The sequence below is a fragment of the Rhinolophus sinicus genome, chromosome 3 (genome assembly GCF_057876585.1).
Source record: "Rhinolophus sinicus isolate RSI-liver-muscle chromosome 3, RSI-T2T, whole genome shotgun sequence".
Classification (NCBI taxonomy): domain Eukaryota; kingdom Metazoa; phylum Chordata; class Mammalia; order Chiroptera; family Rhinolophidae; genus Rhinolophus; species Rhinolophus sinicus.
The window spans coordinates 3,213,294-3,237,222 of record NC_142503.1 but is presented as its reverse complement, the minus strand read 5'-3'; the positions used below and the strand labels follow the sequence as shown (position 1 = coordinate 3,237,222).

General features: G+C 43.4%; 1 protein-coding gene across 1 annotated transcript in view; it reads right to left on the bottom strand.

The window, feature by feature from the left end:
* ADAMTS16 (ADAM metallopeptidase with thrombospondin type 1 motif 16) overlaps positions 1–22,771 on the bottom strand; it is a 132,508-nt gene extending 109,737 nt beyond the window's left edge. The window contains exons 1-3 of the mRNA XM_019743385.3: positions 22,057–22,771; positions 21,867–21,954; positions 15,265–15,590 (exon numbers count right to left, since the gene is read on the bottom strand). Coding sequence (XP_019598944.3) covers positions 15,265–15,590; positions 21,867–21,954; positions 22,057–22,152 — 510 coding nt within the window. The 5' untranslated portion in view covers positions 22,153–22,771. The remainder of the gene's footprint in view (positions 1–15,264; positions 15,591–21,866; positions 21,955–22,056) is intronic.
* Positions 22,772–23,929: the final 1,158 nt, after the last annotated feature.

Sequence of the window (23,929 nt, the reverse complement as noted above, 5' to 3'; positions counted from 1 at the left end):
AGTAATGCATGCAATAGATCTGCTTGCAACCATGACTGGCCTGGCATATGGTAAGTGCTCATTTTCATATCAATGATTTTCCTATTTACAATGGGTGTAGTTTCATATTTCATTTGAAACCATTCAAATTGCATCACTGACACACTTTAACATACGTGCTCCTACGATAAAGAAGCAGAATTCACTTTATGTTTCAGGACAACCAAACATGGAACACAGGTTGCAAGTAGGCATTTTTCAAATGACGACGCATTGGTACTTGGGTACATTGGGCATTAGAATACGTTTAGGTTTGGAATTTTTCCCCAAAGCTCTGGTTTAAGAGTTGGAAAAAAACGATGGGCAGGTTGAGGGAGGAAAGTGAAATCATCACAGCCCCCCCATTGTCTGGTTACAATAAACAGAAGAATCACCATTCAAAGAACCATCATAATTGAAGCAGGTCAAAGACAGGATGTCTTTACTCTTCCTATGACAGAAAAATATTATCCGAGGCTATCCTTCTAGGAAAGAGCTGTAAATGTGTGCTGTGAGAAGATAGTTAACATGAAAAAAAAAAAACAGTAGAAAGAACATGAGAGTGGAAAATGAATTAAAAATCACAGGACTTTAAAATAACACACACACAAAAAAAACAAAACAAAATTATAGGACTTTGGAAAGTTAGATCATCACAAAAGGGATTCTCCAACAGTATCCAACTAAACACGCTGGCAATAGCAATCAGAGTCTGTTAATACATCGTTGTCTCTACATGTTGTCACATATAAATTAAATTATCTATTATGCTTATGGCCCTACAACTTCACCTGCATGAGCATTGTATCTACAGCAGCTATGTCAGGGCCACGCCATCACATGATAGAGTCTAGAGGGGGTCACACCTTTGAGTGAGGGTAGATGAAAGGGCTGAAATCAGAGAAAGGAGAAGTTGGTCGGGGTTGACTTTGAAACTAAGATCAAACAAAAATGACCTCTTGGAAGTCTCCAAATCGAATCCACTTTAAATTGCATGAGATGAGGGTGAAATCGAAACTGTGAATAATTGCCAAATGAGGATCAACTTGCAAACTACACAATAGAACAGGATACGATGTCGAAATGTAATTAATATGCTTGTTTTTTTTTCATGCTTGGGTATGGACATTGGCTAGAATGGATGTTAATGCTTGATTTTATTATGATGTACATAATACTTTTATTATCGCATACATATACGACGATGTGTGCAACTTGCGTGTATACGTGTAACAGAGGGCTGCCACTCAACAATGTGAAGATATGGGCTTTTAGGGCATTATTATATTTAAATTGCAATCTGTGTGTCTGTGAAGTTATTCTCACTAATGTACTGTATATATTAAAAATTATTTCAAATAACTTGTGCCCTTTATCCAAACAGGGACCCAGGCACCCCAGAGCACTTAGCCATTCCGGCGAGGCTGAAATCTGGGTTTGCCGGTTTTCAGCCACTGATATACACACGTAACTCAGGCCTGAGGTGAAGCTGGGATTTTAAGTTTTTCAAGTTTTAAGTTAATGTAAGGAGGATTTTCATCACTTCAAGTAAATGTAAATATTTTCACAAACCAGTCAGTATTTGGAGCCAGATTCAGAGGAGACTCTTGTCCCATTAAGTCCCTACACCAACCAGAGCCTGGAGTTGCAGTCATTCTGAGACTTTAGATTGTGTCGACTTCACTATGTGAGAGTAAGTAATTCTTCTAAAAGTGTCATAAACAAGTGGTTCTCGTCCTTCCTCCAGTAGGGGAGAGTATGGCACATGTATTGCTACACGAGGATGGTGCAAAAGTGACTACAATTTAAAAGGTTAAAAATAATTGCCCACACCCCAATCACTTTCGCACCAACCTAATATATTTTCCGAGGGTTAATAGCAGGAAACTTGGAAGGGCTGGGGATCAAGGAGTTCAATTTTATTAGGATGTATACGCTCATAAACTACTCCCCAATGGATGACATATTGGATTATTAGAGGCAGAAACAGGTAGTTATGATTGATATTAGATCCAAACAAGGTTTCAAGTAGTAAACCTATAATTACGTTACGTATCAAAGCAATATTAGCAATTCATAATGATACTGAAGGATGAAGAAAGGCAACTTTCTATGACTGACCTGCATAAGGAACACACAGACTGATATTTCTACATATGGCGCCCACACCTGACACAGCGCTTACATACTGAAACATCCACTATTTACTCTCCCAAGTCTACTACACACACTTGCACATTTCAACTAGAAGTAGAGGGCTCTATAAAATAGCCTAGCTTCTCTTTTGTTCTGCCAGCCATCATTCTTTGTTTTATTACATAATGACGACCTGTAAAGGGAGTAGCCAAACCTCCCTCAGCTTCAGTTAGAGATAATCTCTGCACATAAAACAAGGTTTATAGCTCCCTTGGTTGCTGCAGAGGGAACGCAGAGTCAAATGTCAGCTGTTCTGGGCACTGTCCCCATTTATGATACCTTGTTAAGCACAGAGTAATCTCCCAGGTGTTAGGAATAGACAACTTTCTTTCAAATGAGTGGACATAACCAGTGGTTCTAAAAATTGCATAAACAACACTTTCGCATTTTAAATTGCCTGCTCAAATGATATGTCTTTCTATCATTCTATGTGCTTTCAATAAGTCACCTAAAAGGTTGTAGTGTAATTAAAATATATTCTAATCTTAGCCCCGTCTCATTGGTGGGGCTTCTCTGAAGGTCAGCGTGACTTCAGTGCTCGGTTCTTTAACTTGCCTTGAACTTGCCTGCATTACCACATGTGCAGTTACTTTCTAATTAGATTTGTCTCCATATTGTATAGTTTAGTAACGGGGAGTAGGAGGACGAGAACAAAGACTTCCTTACCTCTCAGTAAGCACCAAGCCCTGTGCTCAGGGAGGTCACTTATACATATATACAGTCTCACTCGTCCTCACGCAACCCTATGAGGCTGATGTTATTTACAAATTAAAGAAACTGAAGCACACACTGGTGAGCCACTTGGCTGCTGAAACAAATTTCATTTGAACAAGACTTGACTGACCTCCAAAGGTCATTTTTTTTCACTATATTTCCCATTTGCTTATCTTAAGAAGTCATTTTTATTCTGTTGCTTTTTTGAATGTCTGTCTACGTAGCTTTCTTCACAAGAAGAGAGTGCATGTATTTCTCTCTATTTGTTTCCCAGGATAACTACCACAATCCTTAAATTACGGATGCTCCAAAATGTTCACTGACTACTTTGGTTCTAGATTTTGATAACATGATTGCATAATATATTATTTATCGTTAACTAAACAAAGTAGATAATTCTTTTCTTATTTTATGATGTGACAGCTTTTCATCTCTGACAGTTGGTGTAGAATAAATTTGCTGCATCACTTTTTGTGAAGGATTCCGGGTTCTAAGAATACCCTTCCTCAGAAATCTTAATGTGCAATAGGCAACCACCCTGTCATAGGCTTGGTAATTGAGGAAGACGTACGTCCAAGAAAAGGAGACACAGCAATACTACATCTCTATGCTTGTGCAGTAAGGTACGAAGGACTAAGAGATGGACAAATGCCAGTTACTTTCTTGAACCGCACTTTCTATAAATTATATCCTATCCTGTCACCCAAGTATACTGCAACATTTGTTATTAAGGATTTGCCTAGAGATTTTATCTGGCATTTAAAAAATTACTTATGTAGTGAGGACTGGAAAAGTACTCACTGTCAGATGGCCTTTGCTGAGACCAAAAGAATATGAATAGTACATGGGCTGCTCTCTTCCTCACTGTGGAAATATGCTCCAAGGGCCTCGGCAGACAGACTTGGGTCTGTGTGGTGATTGTCTGGGAAACGCATGCTTTCCAAACTCAACATAGACAGGGCCATTTCTAGACCGGGCTATTCACAATCATGGCATCCTCTGTCTAAATACAAGGACTCTGTCCAGCATAGGACCTTTTGTCCATTTTTTCATCCATCCATCTATCCATTCATTATCCATACATTTTTTGCATCCATCCATCCATCCTTTCATTAGCCATACATTTATCCACACATGCACCCGTCCATCCATCCATTCATTTTTCCAATCATCCACCTATTCACCCACTCTTCCCTCCACCCATCCATCCAGTTACTTGCATGGGCCAGGAACACTGCTATATACTGGTGATCTTGAAAAGGTCATGACGGTTATGGTCCTGCCCTTAGGATGCCCACTGTCTATTTTGAGGGAGAGGTAACTAATGATCTAGTAACCAAAATAAGAAAATGCAATGATTCCTTTCAAGGAGAAAAACAAGGTAAGTCACGAATGTATTACAAGGGAACATACCGTGGCTTGGAGCATCAGAAAAGTACAACTTATGGAACTAACTCTGAATAAGTGACAGTTAACCAGCTGAAGAGGGATGGGGACTGTGCTCCAGGCAGAGGGAACAGCATTTGCTGAGGCCCTGAGATGGTGAGGAACTCAGCCTTATTTTGACAGAAATAGATTGGTGCTGCTCCAGCCTAGAGCATTTCCCTTATGAGGCTGGAATTGCAGGCAAGGACATCGTCGGCCATAAAGAGGACACGGGGTTTAGTCAGAGCGCAATGGGAACAAACTGAGTAGGAGAATGAGAGTCAGAACTCTGCTCTTCAAACCTCACTGAGGCTGCTCTCTGGAGGGAAGTAGGAGAAGAGTAGGGATGCCAGCAGATTGTCCCAACTTCCATGGACCAGTCTCTGAACACCTCCTTCCCCGCGTCTGCACATATTACCAGGGCCGAACCCGAACTATAATACCTTGCATGGAGGCCCTGGCTATTTCTGCAAGCCCAATCAAAACTAAGAAGCTTCTTAAATGTTCCCAACATCTGCGGACTTAATGTGGGCTTACCAATTTAAGGGGCAGCCCCTAATTTTTCACCTAAGAAAAAGATAACAATTCACTCACATGAAAATTTAAATTATTATGGAATGAAATGACCCTAAGGTCATTCAGGCAAATATTCTCCAAGCTTTTTCATACTGAAAAAAACCACCAATTGCCTAAACTACATTTTACTTTGCATGTTTTGCTCCAAATTTTTAGTGTCTTAAGGAATAGAGATATAACTACTCAATGACAGAAAACTGGACTACCGTGTTTCCCCAAAAATAAGACCTAGTCAGACAATCAGCTGTAATGCGTCTTTTGGATAAAAAATTAATATAAGATCGGTATTATATTACATTGTATTATATTATATTATACTATACTATATTATATTAAAGACCCGGTCTTATAGTAAAATAAGACTGGGTCTTATATTAATGTTTGTTCCAAAAGACGCATTAGAGCTGAATGTCCAGCTAGGTCTTATTTTCGGGGAAACACGGTATTTGGATATATCATAGCATTGACTACTGAAGATCTGTATTATGTTACTACCATTTTCAAACTGAAGACAACCAACCATTTTAGCATCACCGTAAATCTGGTGAGTAACAACATGTGGATTTTAATTTATTTTTTAAAGTTTAGTTTGGTTTTTGTTTCAAAATATTTATATATTGACAGTAAATGCCTTATTGGATATGTTCATTTACTGTTAACTAACTATACAGGAGAGAACGGAATCCTGTCTACATTTTTTCAAATTGTAATTTTTCAAATGAGCTGTTATTTAGTTTTCCTATAATTTCACAGAAATTACAGAACAGAGAATATGAAATTAGCACTGATTTTGCCACCAATTTAAAATACCAGATTTATTCAATTTAATGTCTTTAAAACACATGCTGCTCTTCCTTTAAAAAAATTCCTTAAAACAAACTCTCAAGTAGTGAAAAAATATGTGCAATGAATGACACATGCTGCTTGTTATTAATAGGCAAGTGAATCAAAAACAGTAACAATGACACATATCTGAAATAAATGAGAAATGGAGTAGCAACAGAAAAACAAACTCAATTAGTGGCTTCTGATTCAGTTTTGAGGTTCAGGGAATCTGACAGTTGGCGTGAGATTAATGAGGATGGCTGTGGGCCAAAGTGAGCAAAACCAGGACTCTGGTTTTTATATACTGCGTGTATAAATTCACTTTATACAGAGTCTGGCCTGGGGCCTACAAGTAATGATACCACAATTTCTCCTTCAAGAGTGATTTAGAATAACTAAACTCACAGACACTGAATGCGCACACACACACACACACACGCACACTTGCACACATAAGCCTGAGTGCCAACTTAATCTTGTACACTATGTCACAAAATACAACTTTCAAGCTTCCTGAGGAAACACTGTGCTTCTCCCTCCAGGCTAGCTGCACAGGAGACCTAATTTTGATCTAACTGGCAAACAATGGCAAGTGCAGCCCACCACAGCGGAGGAAGGCCTGCACATACTGAATCTGAGAGCTCCAACCACACACAGGAGCAGGACTGGGAGGGTCTAGTCCTTGAGGCCTAGCCCTTTCCCTAGATAGCACTGGGATTGCCCTACTTCTTTCAGCTGTTTGGGTCCCCTTTTCCCCAACCCCTCCAAACCTGTATAGTGCAAATGCTTTTATAAAGCGCCAGAATTCTTGTTTCTTCATTAAAAGATCATTCATTTATTGAACACAATTTTATTGAGGGCTTTACTATGTTCTAGGCATTATTGAAATTTCTGGGATAAAGCAAGCAAAAGTCAGACATAAACCCCTGAAATACTCTCAATGATTAACATAGTAGGTAGGTTGCTTAGTATTAAATTATCTTAAATTCCAAAGTCCCCATTTTAACTCTGTTTTGTGATACTAAGGCTGAAACTACAAATCCCATTTCCGCTTTGAACCTGCTATCTGTTCACCTCTGTCAATAGTCCATACAAGGAGGAACCCGACCATTGAGGAAGGTGAAAAAACTTGCTCCCTCCTGTTTGCCCTCTGACAACTTCCTGTCTGCTCCTGCAGACCTCCTGCTTACTCCCTGGGGACTTCCTTTCTGCTCCCTATACACTTCCTGTCTACGCCTTGTAGACTTCCGTCTGTTCCCTCTACACTTCCTGTCAGCTTCCTGTTCCTTTCAGCCTTTCTTCACCCTGGCAGTGGCAGTTTGTTCCAGTTTGCTGTTTCCTTGAAGAAACAGCAGCAACATGTGCCATCAGAGCTCTAGCATCAGCTGGCCAGCTCCTCTTACTCAGGGGTTTGAGCTGAGCTCCAAGCATGTAAATTGTAATAATCTCAACTTCCCCCAGTCTCCTCAGTCCTGGGGTCTGTAGCTGCTTTCTGCATTTGCTAGCTTGTGATGCCACAGTATTCTCTTTTTCATCTTTCCGTTCTTTCCTACTTACTTAATACATTGCATTAATTCTCTCTTTACAGTTAATTTGTGTGGTTTCTGTCTCCTAACTGGATTATAATTGATGCAGATAATGATAAATACTCAACAGGAAAGTAAATCAGGGAAAGGGACAGAAAATATGTATGGCAGGGGGAAGAGGAAGCAATTTTAGATGGGTGGGCCTCATAGTGAAAGTGACACTTAGGAAGAAAAATAAGTTCCATGTGTGTCAAGCAGATACAATCAGGCTGCCCTGTTTGGACCTCAGGCAAGCAGGATTCTACTTTAAAGAAGCTGGTTTCATCGGGCCATCTCTTTTACTCTCTCTGGGCTAGATGTTCTCTTAAATAGTCCCTCTCTCGGTTTGGAGCACCCTTGCTCTTTGGAGGATCCTAGACTTGGGTCATCCCCAGAGGAAATGACCACAGGGATCACATTCCTGCTCCTCCAGTGGCGTAGGTTTTGCTGTTATTAGGCTGATGTTCACCAAGAATAAAATCATGTTCACACTGGTTGTGGAGCACTGTTCCAAGGATCCTTACAGAAAGTATCCTACTGACCATGATGTGGAGCCATATGAAGGCTGTCCTTGGTGGGGACAGGGAAGCCTCACCCAACAAAGGGACATCCAGAGCACCGACCCCCAACTAGAACAGAAGCCTGCCAGTCTCTCATCTCCCCACTGCTCCCTTGCCCAGATTTTCAGACAAAGGACACACTTGCTTTATTTTTTAAATCTCTGGCACATATTCCAACATTTAAACTTCTTCAACTGGCTATCATTCCCTATAGTGAAAAAAGCAATAGCATCCCTTGTGTTTCAGTGAAAACATCACTGGACAGAGAATCTGAAGATGTGCACCGTAGTGAATCCACCAGGCTTTGTAATGTGCCAGGTGAATCCACCTGGCTTTGTAATAGTGGCCAAATCAGTCCACCCTTTTGCATCTCAGAGTCATCACCTGAAAAATAAGGGAACTGGAACCAAACCATGTTTTATAATTAAATGTCTCTAGTCATCTCATCTTTGTTTACAAGTAATACAAGCTAACAGAAAAAATATGTGGCTTTTTCAAGTATAAAATATTACCTTATACAATATTCCTTTGATCTACTTCTAGTGATCGAATACTTTTGTTTCTGTCAATTTCAAATTTCTTACTGTATTTATTCTTAATTAGCAGAAATTTATGGAATTATCCAGTACTTTCCAGTCATTTCTCCACACTAACCTTTTAAATTTCCTAATAACCACAAAACTTTGGCCATATTTTATCTGAAAACCTTACTATCTCTACAACTTTCCCACATGCTTCCCAAAACTGACATGTTACCAACTGGTTATGCCATAACCACCCTTCTCAGATGGTGACACCTTTATTTTAAAACTCATTTTATCTCTTCTGACCTTCTCCACGTTGACTGTCCCTTTCTACTCCTGTTTTAGCACCCTGGCTCATGAATATTTTTCAACATTACTTGAAATTTTGGCAATATTTCAGTTTCCTAGGATTTATTGTGTGCTTTAGAAAAACTTGCAATGACTAGAGTTTCTAGAGACTCCCTGGAGTTTGTGCCTGGAAATGAAACCTTGTATAATTCAAACCAGGTTCTAGAGTAAGTCTCCTACCAAGTTAGGGAACCCTTGAAGAGAACTGAGAACTGTGACATGCACAAGTTTTTGAACATGGTTGAAAATGAGGCTAATTAGATTTTTGAAGTGGTGTATGTCCTACACATTAATTCTGTAACAAACATAATGCTTTATGCAAGAGGAGCTAACGTTCATTCAGATTTTGTGCCAAGGACAATTGATAGACTTGATAGTGTTATTATTTTTGGCTAAAGTTCTAATCCAACTAGAGAACTTGCATGAAGTCCTTCAAGGAAATCTAATCCTGTCATATGCAACACAAAATATTTCCAAAGAAACCTCTTAAAAGATTGACTAATGGGAGTTTTTAAAAATTGTCAGAAACCTTATTGACTGAGCCATTTCTGAATAAAAATATGTGCTTTGAAAGAAAATTTAGGTTGTTTGGTATTAGTCATGGGAAGATACATGGCTTATGAAATTATTTTTATATGTATTCATGCCTCAAATAGAGGTTTAGACGTGATATTTTTGTTTGCAAATTTGACATACAATCATCATTACAAGAAAAAAATAATTTTGGTTAACATTTACTGGAATTTGGGGACACAAAGATGAATAAAACAAGGCATCTAGAAGAGCTCACAGACTGGTATTTAAAAAAATACATGTGATAATATGAAACGAATGCACGTACTTGAATGGAAGCCCCTGATACACTAGAAATGGGACCTCTCAGCTCAGAGAGGGCCAGGTGCCAAGGAAGGTGGCACTAAGGTAGAAACCAAAGGAGAAGTCTTCACAACTGAGAGCACATTTAAGGCGACGCTATGGAAATGCATGCAAATGATCTTGCAGGTCTCTGTCAGGCGGCAATGACCTCATGGTCAAGGGAAGCACAACAGTATTGTCCTTTAGGCACTGGTTCTGAGTCAGGCTACCTAGGGCCAAATCTCACTCTTGCAAGCATTTTCTTGGGAATGAGCTGTAAAATGGGGATAATACAATGGTTTGGGGCAATGATCTCTAAAATGTGTTAATAATAGCACCTAGCAGAGATTACTTACAGAACAGCAGTGTGAGTGTGGCAGACAGTCTTTCCAGTGAAACAGCCATTTAGCTGCTGGAATTATACACACATACAATGCAATACCATATATATATATATATATCTCCAAACCATTTACTGTCCCTATGAATTGCCCCAAAGGCACACAAAGTGGAGGAAGCCGTATTCAATTAAACGCAGTCAAGTCCCACTCTAGAGCTGCATTTTCACATCAGGAGGAGGCAGCCACCAGCTTCTCTCAGCCCCTCGGTTCCGTATCGCAGAAGCTCTATTTTAGGCAGCCATGGCCATGGGAAGTGATTTCCCTTTACCAAGTGGCCCCTACTCAAAGGGTGGAAGATCTGCTCCAGACTAAGCAAACCAAGACTAATGGAACCCTGAACATCCTAGCCCAGCTCACTTGTAAGGTAGAGGTTTCAGGCAAGGGAGCAAAAGCAGAGAAGACCAGGCGATAGCGTTCTCACCCAGCGCTCCATTCCTACAATAGGCGTGTTACTCTGGCACATGCAGGCAGTACCATCCCACATTTTGCCCAGGAAGAGATACAAGCTGTGCACATGAGGAGCTTCCCCAAAGGGCTTGACTTTATTGGGAGTGGAGTGTGTGAAAGTTCATGCCTAAGGGCATTACTAAAAATCCTGGAGCCAGTGGCTGCAAGCAATTAAGAGAAGGCTGGTAGCTCCATGACACACATAACAATAAGTAAAACAGGATGTGGACCAGAAGTTTAGCGGAGTCTCAGGGAAAATGACAGCAAAGTAGATTCCCCTGGTGTCAGAGCAGTCTCAACAACAGGCAGCAGCATCCTCATCCTTTAAAGCATTCCTCTTTAATCAAATCAGACTGTGGAGCAATTTATGCTGCAGGATATTGAAAAAAAAAAATCAGCTAGCCATTAGTGTAGGCTAACAGGTGTAATACCCACAGAGGCAGGCCAGCACAGGCTTTCAGGAAGACTAGTCCTGTCGAGTCGCCAAACCAACAATCGAAAAGAAGACAATAGCAACAAGCCCTGGAGTGGCAGAGGATGGTCAATATCCAGAGTTACTACAATATATTATCTACAATGTTGTTTTCAGCAAAAAATTTTGAGACATGCAAAGAAACAAAAGAGTGTGACCCATGCACAGGAAAAGAAACAGGTGACAGAAACTGCTTCTGAGGAGATCTAGATATTAGAACCAGTAGACAAAGATTTCAAGGCAACTATTATAAATACGTTAAAAAAAGACAACATAGGAAACTATGATTCAAGAATTAAAACAAAGCCTAGAACATCTTATAAAATGTTATACATCTTATAGAATAAGAGAAACTATAAAAAAGAACCAAATGGAAGTTATGGAGTTGAAAAGTACAATCCAAATTGAAAAATTTACTATAAAAATGTAACAGTATATTTGAACTGCCAGCAGGGAATAAGTCAAGTTAATGATAAATCCATGGAAATCACGTAATCTGAAGAGCACAGGGCAAAAAGAATGAAGTGAAATGAATGGAGCGTCAATGACACATGGGACCCATTAGCACACCAAAATACGCATAACGGGCGTCCCAAAGTTCATAAGCACAAAGACACCCGTACCCACACACATCATACGTAGTAAAAATGTGGAAAGACAAAAACAAAGAGAAAATCTTGAAAACAACAATAGAAAAACAAATCTTATGTACAATAAACTACACTGAGATAAACAGCTCACTTCTAATCAGAAATGAGGGGCGTTAGAAGGCAGTAGGATGACATATTCAAAGTGCTGGAAGAAAAAAACATATAACAACAACAACAAACTGTCAAACAATACTCTTTATCCAGCAAATCAAAACCCCAATAAGATACCACTTCATACTTACTAGGATGGCTATAATGAAAGTGATGGACAACAAATGTTGGCCAGAATGTGGAGAAATTAGAACCTTCATATGTTGCTGGGAGGATGTAAAGTGGCACAGCTACTGTGGAAAACAGTTTAGAAGTTCCTTAAAATATTAAACATACAATTTTCTTATGACAGAGTAATTATACTCCTAGGTATAAACCCAAGAGAACTGAAACACATATCTGCACAAAAACTTGTACACCAATGTTCATAGCAGCACTATTCACGCTAGGCAAACATATTTCATAGCGTTGCTCAAGTCGGTTATTAGAGGACTGCAGCAAAATGTTGCCAAACGCAAGATCTGACAACTATGAGAAAAAAACTATTTACCAGTTTGGAAATTGCAATGTCACACAGTTGTAAACCTTTTTTTGTCTAATTGAATGATACAACATATTAAATTCTTAATTAAGCAATATATTTTCCCTTAAAGGTAATAATAGTTCCATACTGTAGATGAAATCAGGAGAACAGAATACTGATGATCTCCTACCACCAGGGGTCTTGTTTTCAGAGTGCTCTCCACTAGGGTCTGGAAAGGTGTGTGAGCAACAACAGAGCAAACAAAAGAGAATTCTGTTCACTCCTGACTCAGATAACTGAGTCAACTAGAAACTCTTTAAAAACATGCTTCACTGGCCATCTGTATGTCCTCTTTGGAGAAATGTCTATTCAGGTTCTCTGCCCATTTTTTAGTTGGATTGTTGTTGTTGTTGTTGAGTTGTAAGAGTTCCTTATATATTTTGGATATTAGCCCCTTACTGGAGGCATTGTTTGCAAAAATCTTCTCCCGTTCAGTTGGTTGCCTCTTTAGTTTGTCGATGGTTTCTTTTGCTGTGCTTAAGCTTTTTAGTTTAATATAGTCCCATGTATTTACTTTAGGTTTACTTCCCTTGCTTTGGATGGAATACTATTCTGCCATAAGAACAGATGAAATAGTACCATTTGTGACAACATGAATGGATCTTGAGATTATTATGCTAAGCAAAGTAAGTCAGACAGAAAGAGTCGAGAAACACATAATTTCACTGATACGTAGTATATAAAATTGAAAACAACAAAGGAACAAGAAAAACAAATGAAGAAACAAAAACTCATAGACATAGACAATAGTTTAGTAGTTACCAGAAAGTGAGGGGGGAAAGGGATGAGGGTAAAAGGGATCAAACATACGGTGATGGAAGGAGAACTGACTCTGGGTGGTGAACATGCAACGTGATATATAGATGATGTATCACAGAATTGTACACCTGAAATCTATGTAACTTTACTAACAATTGTCACCCCAATAAACTTTAATTAAAAAAAAAAAAAAAGCTTAACCGAGATCTACCTGGAACTTAATTAGAATCTGAAAGAACCAAGAACAACAACAGTAACAAAAAGGGAGTCATCATCTAATGTAAAAGACACTCTAGTTTTCTTCATATATTAACGGATTTGAAAGATGTGGGATGGGGTAACCACCAATCACGAAAGAATAGACTTGGTAATCATTTGAGGGACATTCGCATTCAATGTCTTTTTGATATCTGGCTAAAGATGAAGGACTTCTTTATCCTTCCCTTTCCTTCCTTAAAATGCCTTTGGTTTGTCTTATCATATGGCTTGTCACTCACACTCATATGTCTAATTGAGGTCATGTTTGTAATGACCATCTCCAGACTAAGTATCAGTGAAGCTGGAATTAACGTATTTGGAAGATCAATGGTGAAAGCACAGAGATTTCTATTCCAGTGACCAAAATATTAAATTCCAGTGTTCATTGTCCAGAGGAGTCTTTTTTTTTCCTGTTCTTTTTAACTTCTTTATCTTTCACATACTTGTCATTATAGCTGCTGCCAGTCAGACCTCTCCATGGGACAGACTCCAGGGCATGGCTCAGCCGTCGTGGGAGAGCCTTGGTTCACTGAGACCAGGGTGCCAACGAGCCTGCACCCCTGCAGGGTTAATGGGGACCACCTCACCCATTCTCCACAAACAAATCCAAGGATGCCAAGCTCTGAAGAGCAGGGCCCACCTCCCTACCCCACAGATGGCTTCCATTTCTGGACTGAACTTTTGTCAAAGAAAGCCAAGGAAGAGATATTTTCCTTTAGTGCATTACGTGAAGACTTTAGTCCTTTAATCAAGGAAGGTATATTTTTCTTGGGAGATCCCAGAAGAAATCAGAGACACAGTCTTCAGGCTTAGCACGCGGGCCAAATAACAACAACCCTGTCTGTGTGCCCAATCTGCTGCATCCATTCTCAAACCCAAATACTTTCATAAGGGAAAGTAGACACGAGACCAAGCCATACCACATTCTCCTAAAAAGCAGAAGCTAATATTTTAAAATACATATTTAAGAAGATTTAGCCTTTGCACAATTCACTATTTTAAGAAACTGATTATGAATGCCCCTTCAGCATCCACTATTCACATACACATACATAGAATCCGTCTGTTATGTAGAGTCTGAATTTCCTCTTTTAAAAGAGGGAAATAAATCTAAGACAGACCTCCAGCATTTTCTGGAGATGTAATACATGTTCAGGAACCTGCTTAGCAAATCTTTAACATGGTCACAGCCTTGAGGTGTTGGGGCCACACATTTCCGTTCTGCTCCCTGAGTCATTTCTCTGTCATCTGTGTGTGACTCATTAACTTGTACTTGGGATTCTAATAAGCTTTTCTAACCCTAAAAATATAGAAACATTTTAAGAAAAATAAAAGACAAGCCATTAAGATTTCGGTTTGGGTCAGCCTGAGGGATACTAGCATCTTTCAACTTAGTCTCATGCTCCTCACTCTGGAGTCCCAGCAAAGGGGACCACCTGAAGCTCTACGTGATGTGCAATGTCTAAATCAGATATTAAGAAAACAGGGGGATGAACCAATAGAACCATTAGTCCAATAAGACCAGCGCTGCCCTGCCATGAATTCATCAATCCATCTGGAATGAACGTCCTAATTTATAAGCACGTTATCCTCATCAGAATGACAGAAGTCATGTGTCTGGTCAAATAATTACCATTTGAGGACTGCATTCTATTCAAAGTGAAGACACTTCTCCAGTATTAGCGATGGCCAGTAAGTTATTATAAAATCATCTTCTAAGAAGCCAATGCCTTCAGTGGTGGCCATCAGTTCTTACATACAGTTTTCAAGCTGCAGCGCTCTTTCACAATTATTCTAAAACAACAATGGCGACAAAAAGCTGGACGTATGTGCCGTTTTCAAATGGAACAAAGAAGGCTGCGTGACATATTTTAGACTGATGACTTGGCACTGTTCTCCAGCTTTTACAGATCAAAGACGTCTGCACTGCAATAATGAAGAAGGAGCCAAAATATTTCAAGTGAGATCTGTCATCTTTCTCCTTTCACACATCACTGTCCCCGCGGCCACACTGCAGGTGGCAAGAGCTGTACTCACCAAACCTTTGCAGGTGGAAAGGGCCACTGAAGAATTTTTGTGGGATCGTAAGGAGCCTTGATAGAAGCAGAACTCCTCGGGCGGAAAAGCCTGCACTGACTTAGTGCCCGCCTTTCCCAGCGTCTGAATGATAAAGCCTGGGGCCACCAGGCGGCTGGCAGGTCTCAGCTCCATGTGGAAGTCGCGCCTGAAGCCTTTGAGCCGAAGGTGAAGAGAGTCCACTCCTGGCCGGGCCAGCGCTCGTTTCCTCCTCTGAGGGTGCGTGATCTCCTGGGACACGTAATTGCCATTGCGGTCAACCTCGTAGGGAGACACGAGGTCATATTCTGAAAGTGTAAGACGGGGTGTGACTAAGTAATTTCAGAGTTTTGAAAAGAATATGGACTTTTCCAAATAGAATTGATTACCATATGACACTTTCACCCTGTGAAAAATGATGGAGGCATTTTCAACATCGACACATCCTCAGATCCAAACTGCACAATGCACAGAACCAGAAACGAGAGGGAAAAACTTAAAAGTGGCCTTGAAAAGGGAACTCACTACTGTTTCTATAACGTGTTATTACCAATCCAGCAAATTCTATAACACTCAGAGGAGAAAAAGATTGCAGACCAAGTAAAACTAAAAAGTGGACTTTTATATTTCAAAAATTTTACTTAAGAGTAATTATAATATGCAATCATTTTCATAGTTCTCAGCACTCCTTTAGTCATATCATTTCTGTCTTTCACACACATCTTCATTGTGGTAAGAAATTTCAGCTTAACAATGCTGACAATTTTTCAGAAAACAGAAAGACAAATATGATGGGCATTCTTTGCTGCTTATTTTTTGACATTAAATCATTGAACACGTAAGAGAAAAGGTGGAATGCACTCACACTCCAAGATTCCCAGATGTTAACACTTGGAAATGCTCACATGTGTATCTGTTCCCAGTGGAAGCCCCTACTGACCCTGACGGCCTGGGTTCTTAGCACTGGACGTATGTCACTCTCCAGGGTCTTTCCAAGACATGCACCATGCTCATCTTCCCACTCTAACTTATCCTACGCTAGCCTGAAACAGTCAAATAAGTGATTTATTTTTAAAAAGCCTAGAACACCCCACAGAGCTCTGGGATGTCAGGACACCCATGAAGGTCTGCAGGGCGACAATGTCGCAGGTTGCATTCCGTGTCCCTCTGAGTCATTTTCCTCTCTGTGAAAAGTACAGAGAAACTGCAGCCCCGTTAGAATCCTGAGCAGTGGCCTGCCCCGCCTTCTTGGGAATACGGTAGTTTGCTTCTCCAAAGAGGGTTCTCCCTTCTAGATAATGATTTAGTTTTCATCCTAGAGCAGGACTTGTTCTCTCAGTACCATCATTAATGACATCACCTCTGCACTCCAGAGGTCGGGAAAGGTCGCTTCTGTCCTGAGCAGGACAGGCCTCTTTTGAGGAAGGGGTGTCCAGGGGACAGCTCGCCCTGCATGGCCATCTTTGACTTTCAGGCCATGCGAAGGTGGGTTTGTCAAGGCTCGCTTACAGAATGTTTTAGTTAACGATGTATTAACTTGGTTTCTACCTTTGAGATGTTTAAACATGTGGTAGGTGTGCCTGCATTTGCATGTTAGCGACAGGCGGCTCACCTCCCAAGAGGGCCCGCTTCCTATCCCACATGTTTTCTAATCATCGGGAAATAGCAGCTTGGCATGAGCGCAGGCCGCCCTCCAGGCTTTCTGAGATGTCTTTGAAATGACGTCAGGCCGAAGCCCCAGAGACAGCTGGAGAGACAGCCCTGCAGTGAGGCGGACAGTCCCTGAGACTCTAAGTGCCACCACCTCTTACATGCCTAACACAACCCCGATTCTAACATTCTCGTCCTGACTCTAACATCCTAAAAACGGATGTATGAGACTGTCCTGTTAGATGTTTAATAACTGGGCCCCTTTTCAACCTTAGTGTGAGTTGAACACGCTTCTTGGAGTCTTAAGAAAAAATAAAGCATCATCCCATAGAAGTGGCATTAGGTCATAAGGGAACAGTACTTGGGTAATTATTTTACTGGAAAAAGTTTTTCTTCACGGCAGGTACCTGTGCACACGTCCCTGTGCTGTCCTGGCAGGCAGCTATATGGTTTCATGGGAACAGAGTGGGTGGCAGCCAGAGGATGGTTCAAAGAGGCACATGTTTGGGTTTGGGAGAGACAGGGAAGGCCGTGGATGAAAAGGCACTGCTTGAAGCCCCAGGGCTGAAGCCCATAGCACGTCAGGGTCCAAGGCCAGGCAGCCAACCTGATCAGGGGCAGAATAGCTTAGGCCTAGGCTGTGGGCTCTGCAATGCCAGGCTTCCTGCTTCCTCTGGCCCCGAGCTTTGATGTGCGACTGCCCAGTCCTGGCCCCACCATGCAGGTACAGATGAATGGGCATTGTGAGGGTAACTGGGGAACTGGGCCACTGCAGACTGAACAGGCAGCATCTTCTGACAGACAGCTTGACAGGCAAGCACTGAAATACATGTCAAAGCAGGGCACCGTGTCTCGCAGGTAAAATATATTGGTATTGTTTCATATTTTTTCAGAAAATGAGAAAGTAAAACAGATCCAATCACACTGTATGCAATAATAGCAGAAAGGGGAAAACAAGTCAGGAATTGTGTGTCTGGTATACGCATGTGATTGCAGTTTGTCCTGGAGCACCGTGAAAGACAAAAGTAAAAAGCTCACATCTGTTAAGTTTGCTTTTCCCAAAACCACCTTCCTCATCCCTGGCTTTCTGGACGAAGGGGACAGGCTGTGACATAGTCATGTTATCACCTGTCACCCTGCCCTCTGTGGCTCTTGGGGAGTACTCTCCAATCACCACTCGCCTCTTCCAATTACAACAGAGGTGAAGACAGAAGCATGAGAACTGTTCCAAACACTGTTCCAGCAAATTTGTTGCATATAAAAAGACGATTACCATTTAACAAAATCAAATTGTTTCCGAATGACATAAACCATATTCTTATGACCTTTCCTTTGGATGGCAGATAATAGCTATTTTTCAAAATAATGACTGACAGCCGCTTTTACATACGTACATGCAGTGCTGTGCTGAGGCATGTTGGACACCCAGCGACCTGGGCAGGGTGGGGGAGGGGGAGGGGCCTGGTTTACAGCACATACCAATCTCACCGGTGTAAATACTCCCACCTTGGCTGGTTTTGGTTACCTGGATGACATTACCGAAGGCGAAGTTTAGAACAGAAGCTCAGTCGCACACCGTTACCTAGTATTTCCACCACACAGGTGCTACGTAAGCAAATACCTCACGAGCATAGACAATAGTAAAACACAGTACAAGAACTGTGAAGGGACAATGAAGTTCGAGTATTTTATTTTGTGTTTACTACTATTTCCTTCCCTGTGAGTTTATATATCTTAATTTTCAACAAACAGCTCACAAAACTCCTGAAAAGGTAATGGTCACTTCTGGAGGACAGCCAGGTGCTAGCCCCAGCACCCCAGCTCTAACCCCTGCAAAGCCACCCATTGTGATCAATGACAATCCCTCCCTGAGAGTGAGGGAGACACTTAGTCCAGTGGTTCCCAAACAGGGGTGACTCCCCTCTGCTCCCCTCAGGGAACAAATGTCTGGAGACATTTTTGGTTGACCCAAAGCAGGGGGAGACAGTGGTGCTCTCGGAACCTAGTGGCTCAAATGCACGCAAGCTGCTACTCGGTCTTCAATGCACAGGACAGAACCCCACAACCAAACGGCAACAGTGCCAAGGGGGAGAAATGCTAAGTAGCAAAAAGCAATCCTTTGTATCCAACACATATTCTCAGTTATGTGTAAGCCAGTGTGAAGTAGGTCGCAACTAAAGAATTCAATGAATGAACAAAATAAGCATAGCATCTCACCACACACTTGTTACTTTTTGGAAAGAAGTCAACATATAATTGCATTAAACTGAAAATTGGAAACTAACATTTGAGCTATGTTTTAAGATTCCAATCCCCACAACTGCTGGCTGTGATTTCAGGAAAAACTTAATGTGATTCTTGACCTTTGAGAATCCTTTAAATTAGACCTGGGCCCTGTGTAGATTTTGTTAAGGAGGAAAAATGCACAGCTGGCTGCTCAAGCCAGGGCCCTGGACAACTGGATTTCAGGAGGCATTCTGACCAAGACATCGAGTCTGGGAACGGGCTGGTTTCCAACAGAGGGCACAGGGCGTGGACCCTCTGCGAGTGTGCCTGGCCTGCCGCAGAGGGCTGATTTTGCACATTCTGTCCTAATTCTGTGTTTTGTGCTATCACATAGGTAACCTGAAATCAGCTCTAGTGGGGATATTTACCCGGTGAGAACCAGAGGACGTTACAAATCAGAGCTCCAAAGAGCCTGTTGTTAAACATTTACAAGCAGACCACTAGGCCAACCTGAAAAACACCGCCCTGCCTCCTGTATGGGAATGTTTCAATGTGAATCAATATAAACTTCCAAGGCACATACACAAACAGACCTCTTACCTCCGAGGAAACAAAGTGCTGAGGAACTTCTAAAACCATACCCCAAAAGTTCAACTTACTCTAGAATTAAAAAGTTATCCAATCTGTGATATGCCTCTGATCTTAATAAGCGTCACTATTTTGATTACAATGGTAAATTTATGGGGGAAAGCATTTGAGTCTCCTTTTAAGGAAAAGCAATGCTGACCAGCCACAAAGAAGTGGGTGCACTTAATGCCTGAAAACACGATTGACCTCAGGTAAGTTGTCCTTTGTTGCCTCAAGTAGCATATGCAGTTCTCCTTCCTATTGCATAATTACTTCAGATGCCCAGCAAACTTTGCAATGCAGTTTAATCTGTGTTTAAACAGAGCCTTGTGACCCAAAGGGGTGTTTTGAACTTGTATGATGGATACCTAGACTTCCAGCAGTAAACTGACCCCAGCATCACACAAAGCGTACTCTCACTCTGCTCTGCTAGTTGGTCACAGATAACACTGCTGAGCAGAGGAGTCTTTCTGTGAAAGCTGTCCCCAGAGACCCACTGTTTCCACTTAGCCTGTTATAACTGAGCACCTAAAACATGGGAGATGGCGAATGAGGGCAGTTTTCTCCCTAAGCTAGGACTTCACTGATGGCGGCTGCCTCCTCTCCTGCAGGTTCCAACAAAGGGAAGTGGCAGTCATGACAAATCTGGGCTGTGACACCAGCTGAGGTGCCAGGTGACCAGAGGCTCACACCAGCCAGGCTGGAGTCCAGCTCCCAGGCGTCTGTTCTCCCAGGGTTTAGGAAAGCACGCTTAGGCAGGAGGCCTTAGCTTCTCCTCCTGAAAGTAAGTGGTTCTCTGTCTATTATGCATCTATCTTAAAGGAAACTCCATAAATGCTGTAAAGTACTCTGAAAATCCCCTGAGACCTTCAGGACTGTTCATGATTTTAGAGAACCAGGAATTTTACAAAAATCTTTTCTTAAAGTGTGTGTGTGTGTGGGGGGGGATTAAATTCTAATGTGGATAATTGTATTATAGAATGCGTTGTAAGAGAAGCAATAAAGAAGACCAGGGCAACCCCAAGAAAGAGCTTTAAATACACAGTGGAAAGTAATTTTTAAATATGTTCTATCATTTACATCTGGCTCCCTCTGGTGGTCCTGGAAAAAGTCCTATTTCTCCGGAGCTCATCCCATTTGGAACTTTATATAGACTTCCTCTCCTCACTCAGGAGGAGATAATTCCAACAGTTAATGAATACATTATTGTCTTTGTGCCATTGGATAAAGGTGAAGAAATTATATTCAGGTATTTTGCATTATTAACTCTTTAATTTTCCAGATTTTCTGAAACTCTGCTGGGATGATCAAAGCTAGTTCTTCCTCTAAAAGTCATTATTGACATCTGAGATGACAGTTGGAAATGACGCAAAGTACTAATATTGAGTTATTGCCAATGGATTGGGTTCGGATAAGAACCACCTAGCCACCGATATCCAACACCTACTGCTTTCCCATTTGCCCTAATGCAGCTCAGGACGGGCCAGAAGGATCCATTCTCAGAAAATGCGAAATTCACAAACGCTGCTTGTGAGCGGCCAAAGTAAAATCACACATTGCAAAAGGATCAGATTTGTGTTTATGACAAATCCTGGTACAAGATACGGAGATTGCTTATGATGTCACAATATGCTAATTACTGCAATTCTTGAAGTGCTTCAACTTTGATCCTAAGACGGTGGGTACTGAGCAAAAACAAAACGAGCCCCTTCTGATTGCTGCTGATAGTCAAGGATAGAGAGAAACTTCAGTTTAAAAAGCAGGAGGGGGAGGGGAAAGGAGTGAGGGGTGGAGATGACCATAATTGCTGTGATGCATACATTCATGCAGTCTCTGGATTCCTCTTTTTTTTTTTTTTTAATATATTCCCTTGCCGTTTCCCTAGTGTTTGTGGTAACAAGGTTGGCGAGCCTTTGCTGTTTTACAAGGGAACACAGTGTTAGTGCTGGGGAAAGGTGCTGACTCCTAAGGTGAGAAAGAAGCAACTTAAAAACACTGACGTTCGCAGCGCCGCATAAACCAGCGGTTAGGGCTCACCAGCTGCTACGCTGCAAGGATTAGAACCCGGCTCGCGGACTTACCGCCGAGCTGCTCCGCGGGACCCGGAGGACGCCAGACACTGGAGCTCCCTGGCGAGGCCGCTGCTGGTCCCAGGGCGCACGCAGGTGCCTGATGGAAAACAGCGGGGACACCTCGGTGAGGAGGCGGACTGCGCGAGGGGAGCCGCGGGGGACCCTGTCCCCACTGACTGGGATTCACCTGCACACCCACCTGCGCCAGAAGCAACAGCCAGAGCGCCGCGCAGCGGGGGCCACGCGTGGCCCGCCGCCCGCGCAGCGTCCCCGTGGGGAGACCGCACGTCCGCATCCGGAGTAGCTCCGAGAGGTCCCGGGGCCGCGGGATGGTCCACAGCTGGGCGGCGTGCAAGTGGGCACCCAGGACCCGATGCCGCCCGCGCGAAGGACGCTTCCCCGCCGTGACTCCGCCAGCCGCGCCGGGGTTATTACTGCGGCTCTGCGCCGCGCGGGGGGCGGAGCACCCGCCCGCACCGTGGGAGAACCGGGAGAGGGGCGGGAGGGGCGAAGAGGATGGAGTTGGAGAGGAGGGCAGGAGGGGAGAGATGAGGGGGAGGGAAGCGTCAGGAGGAAGAGGGCGGCGAGGTGGGGCTCGCGGGCAGAAGGGACCGGGAGGAGCTGGACGCTCGGCCACCAGCAGTTGGAGCCTAGCGGCGCGCCGGGTGGGCGCGCGGCTGGAGAGGGGTCTGCGGCGCGGAGCAACGCGCAGGTTGCTCCCCCTTAGCGCCACGCCCGCCCCGCCCGTCGCCCTGCGGCCCTGCTGTCCGGCTCCGGTGCTGGCCGCGCTTGGCTGCTCGCGCCCTGCGGCACCTGAGCCCCACCCCCAGGTGCGCAGCCAAAGGCGCCCACACCTGCCGCCGGCCTTAGAGCTCCTGGACGCAGGTGTGACCCTCTGGGGTCGCCCTCCTGCCCAGTGGGAAGATCAAGTGCGGAACTAGGGCGACCAGCCCGCCCGGGGAACATTGGATCTGAGAGTATACGCGAATGTGCATCCTCTGGGGCTTGTGAGGCGATGGGTGACCAGCGGGTGGAGGAAGCTGTCTTCCTCGTCGTCTGCCTGTGGATGTAGGGGCGTTCCTGGCCTGGGGTCTAGGCTGCCCTCCACTCACCTTGCCTGAGTGCCGTTGCAGCCAGGGCCCCGCGTGGCCCGCTCGCTGCCTGCGCAGCACCCCAGTGGGGAGAACTCAGCTTCATCGGAGGTCCGCGGGATGGTCCACAGCTGGGCGGTTTGCAAGTGGGCACCCAGGGGCTGCTGGGGGCCTGGGCGAAGCCGCTAGATCTGGGGGGCTGGGCTACTGTCCCAGCCTCACCTGGGGCCCAGGGAGAAGCCATCGGCCAGGCGACAAGCCAGGCCCAGGTTCTTTATCTCTCCACAGCTTGTGCGTCTGTACACACGCACGTGTGTGCATTTGAATGTGAGTGCAGGTGTGCGTGCACTTGGGTGTGCGTGTGTGCGTCAGTGCACGCTGATATGTGCAAGCGTGTGTACGTGCTTGTGTGTGAGTGTGTGTACCAGTGCCTGCGTGCACGCACGTGTTAGTGCCTGTGACCACTCTGCTCCACTGGTTGCTCTTCACCTCTCTGACCACTTACCTCCTGCAGGTGTCTGGTCTGATCCCCGGCTTCGCCGTTCCCAGTGTCCCCGATTCAGGTTAGCCAAGCTTTGTGTGCTTGCGCGTTTTGGAGAGGAGGCTGGAGAAGGAAGTGGTGGGAGTGGCCTCTGGCTTCCTTTGCCCAGCAGCCCAGCCTGGAGGTGCCTCTCGCCTGTGGCAGCCCTGGGCCAGACATCCTGGGCACTGATGGCTGTACAGAGGCTGATCCCTGCGCTCTCGGTCTCTCTCTCTCTCTCTGTCTCTTCACACACACACAAACATATTCTTTCTCCAGAAAACCAACCCTGTGATTAGAGGATAGACAACATTGGAATCTTGGAATCAAAATGTGGCATTTATAAGCTCTATTACTGCCAGCCTCTTTTCCGCCCCATCCTCCTGTGGCTGCTGATTTGATGTTTCTAAATAGACAATCTCTGCCTGGATGAGGAGGGCCAGTGGTGCACTGTTGAAGGA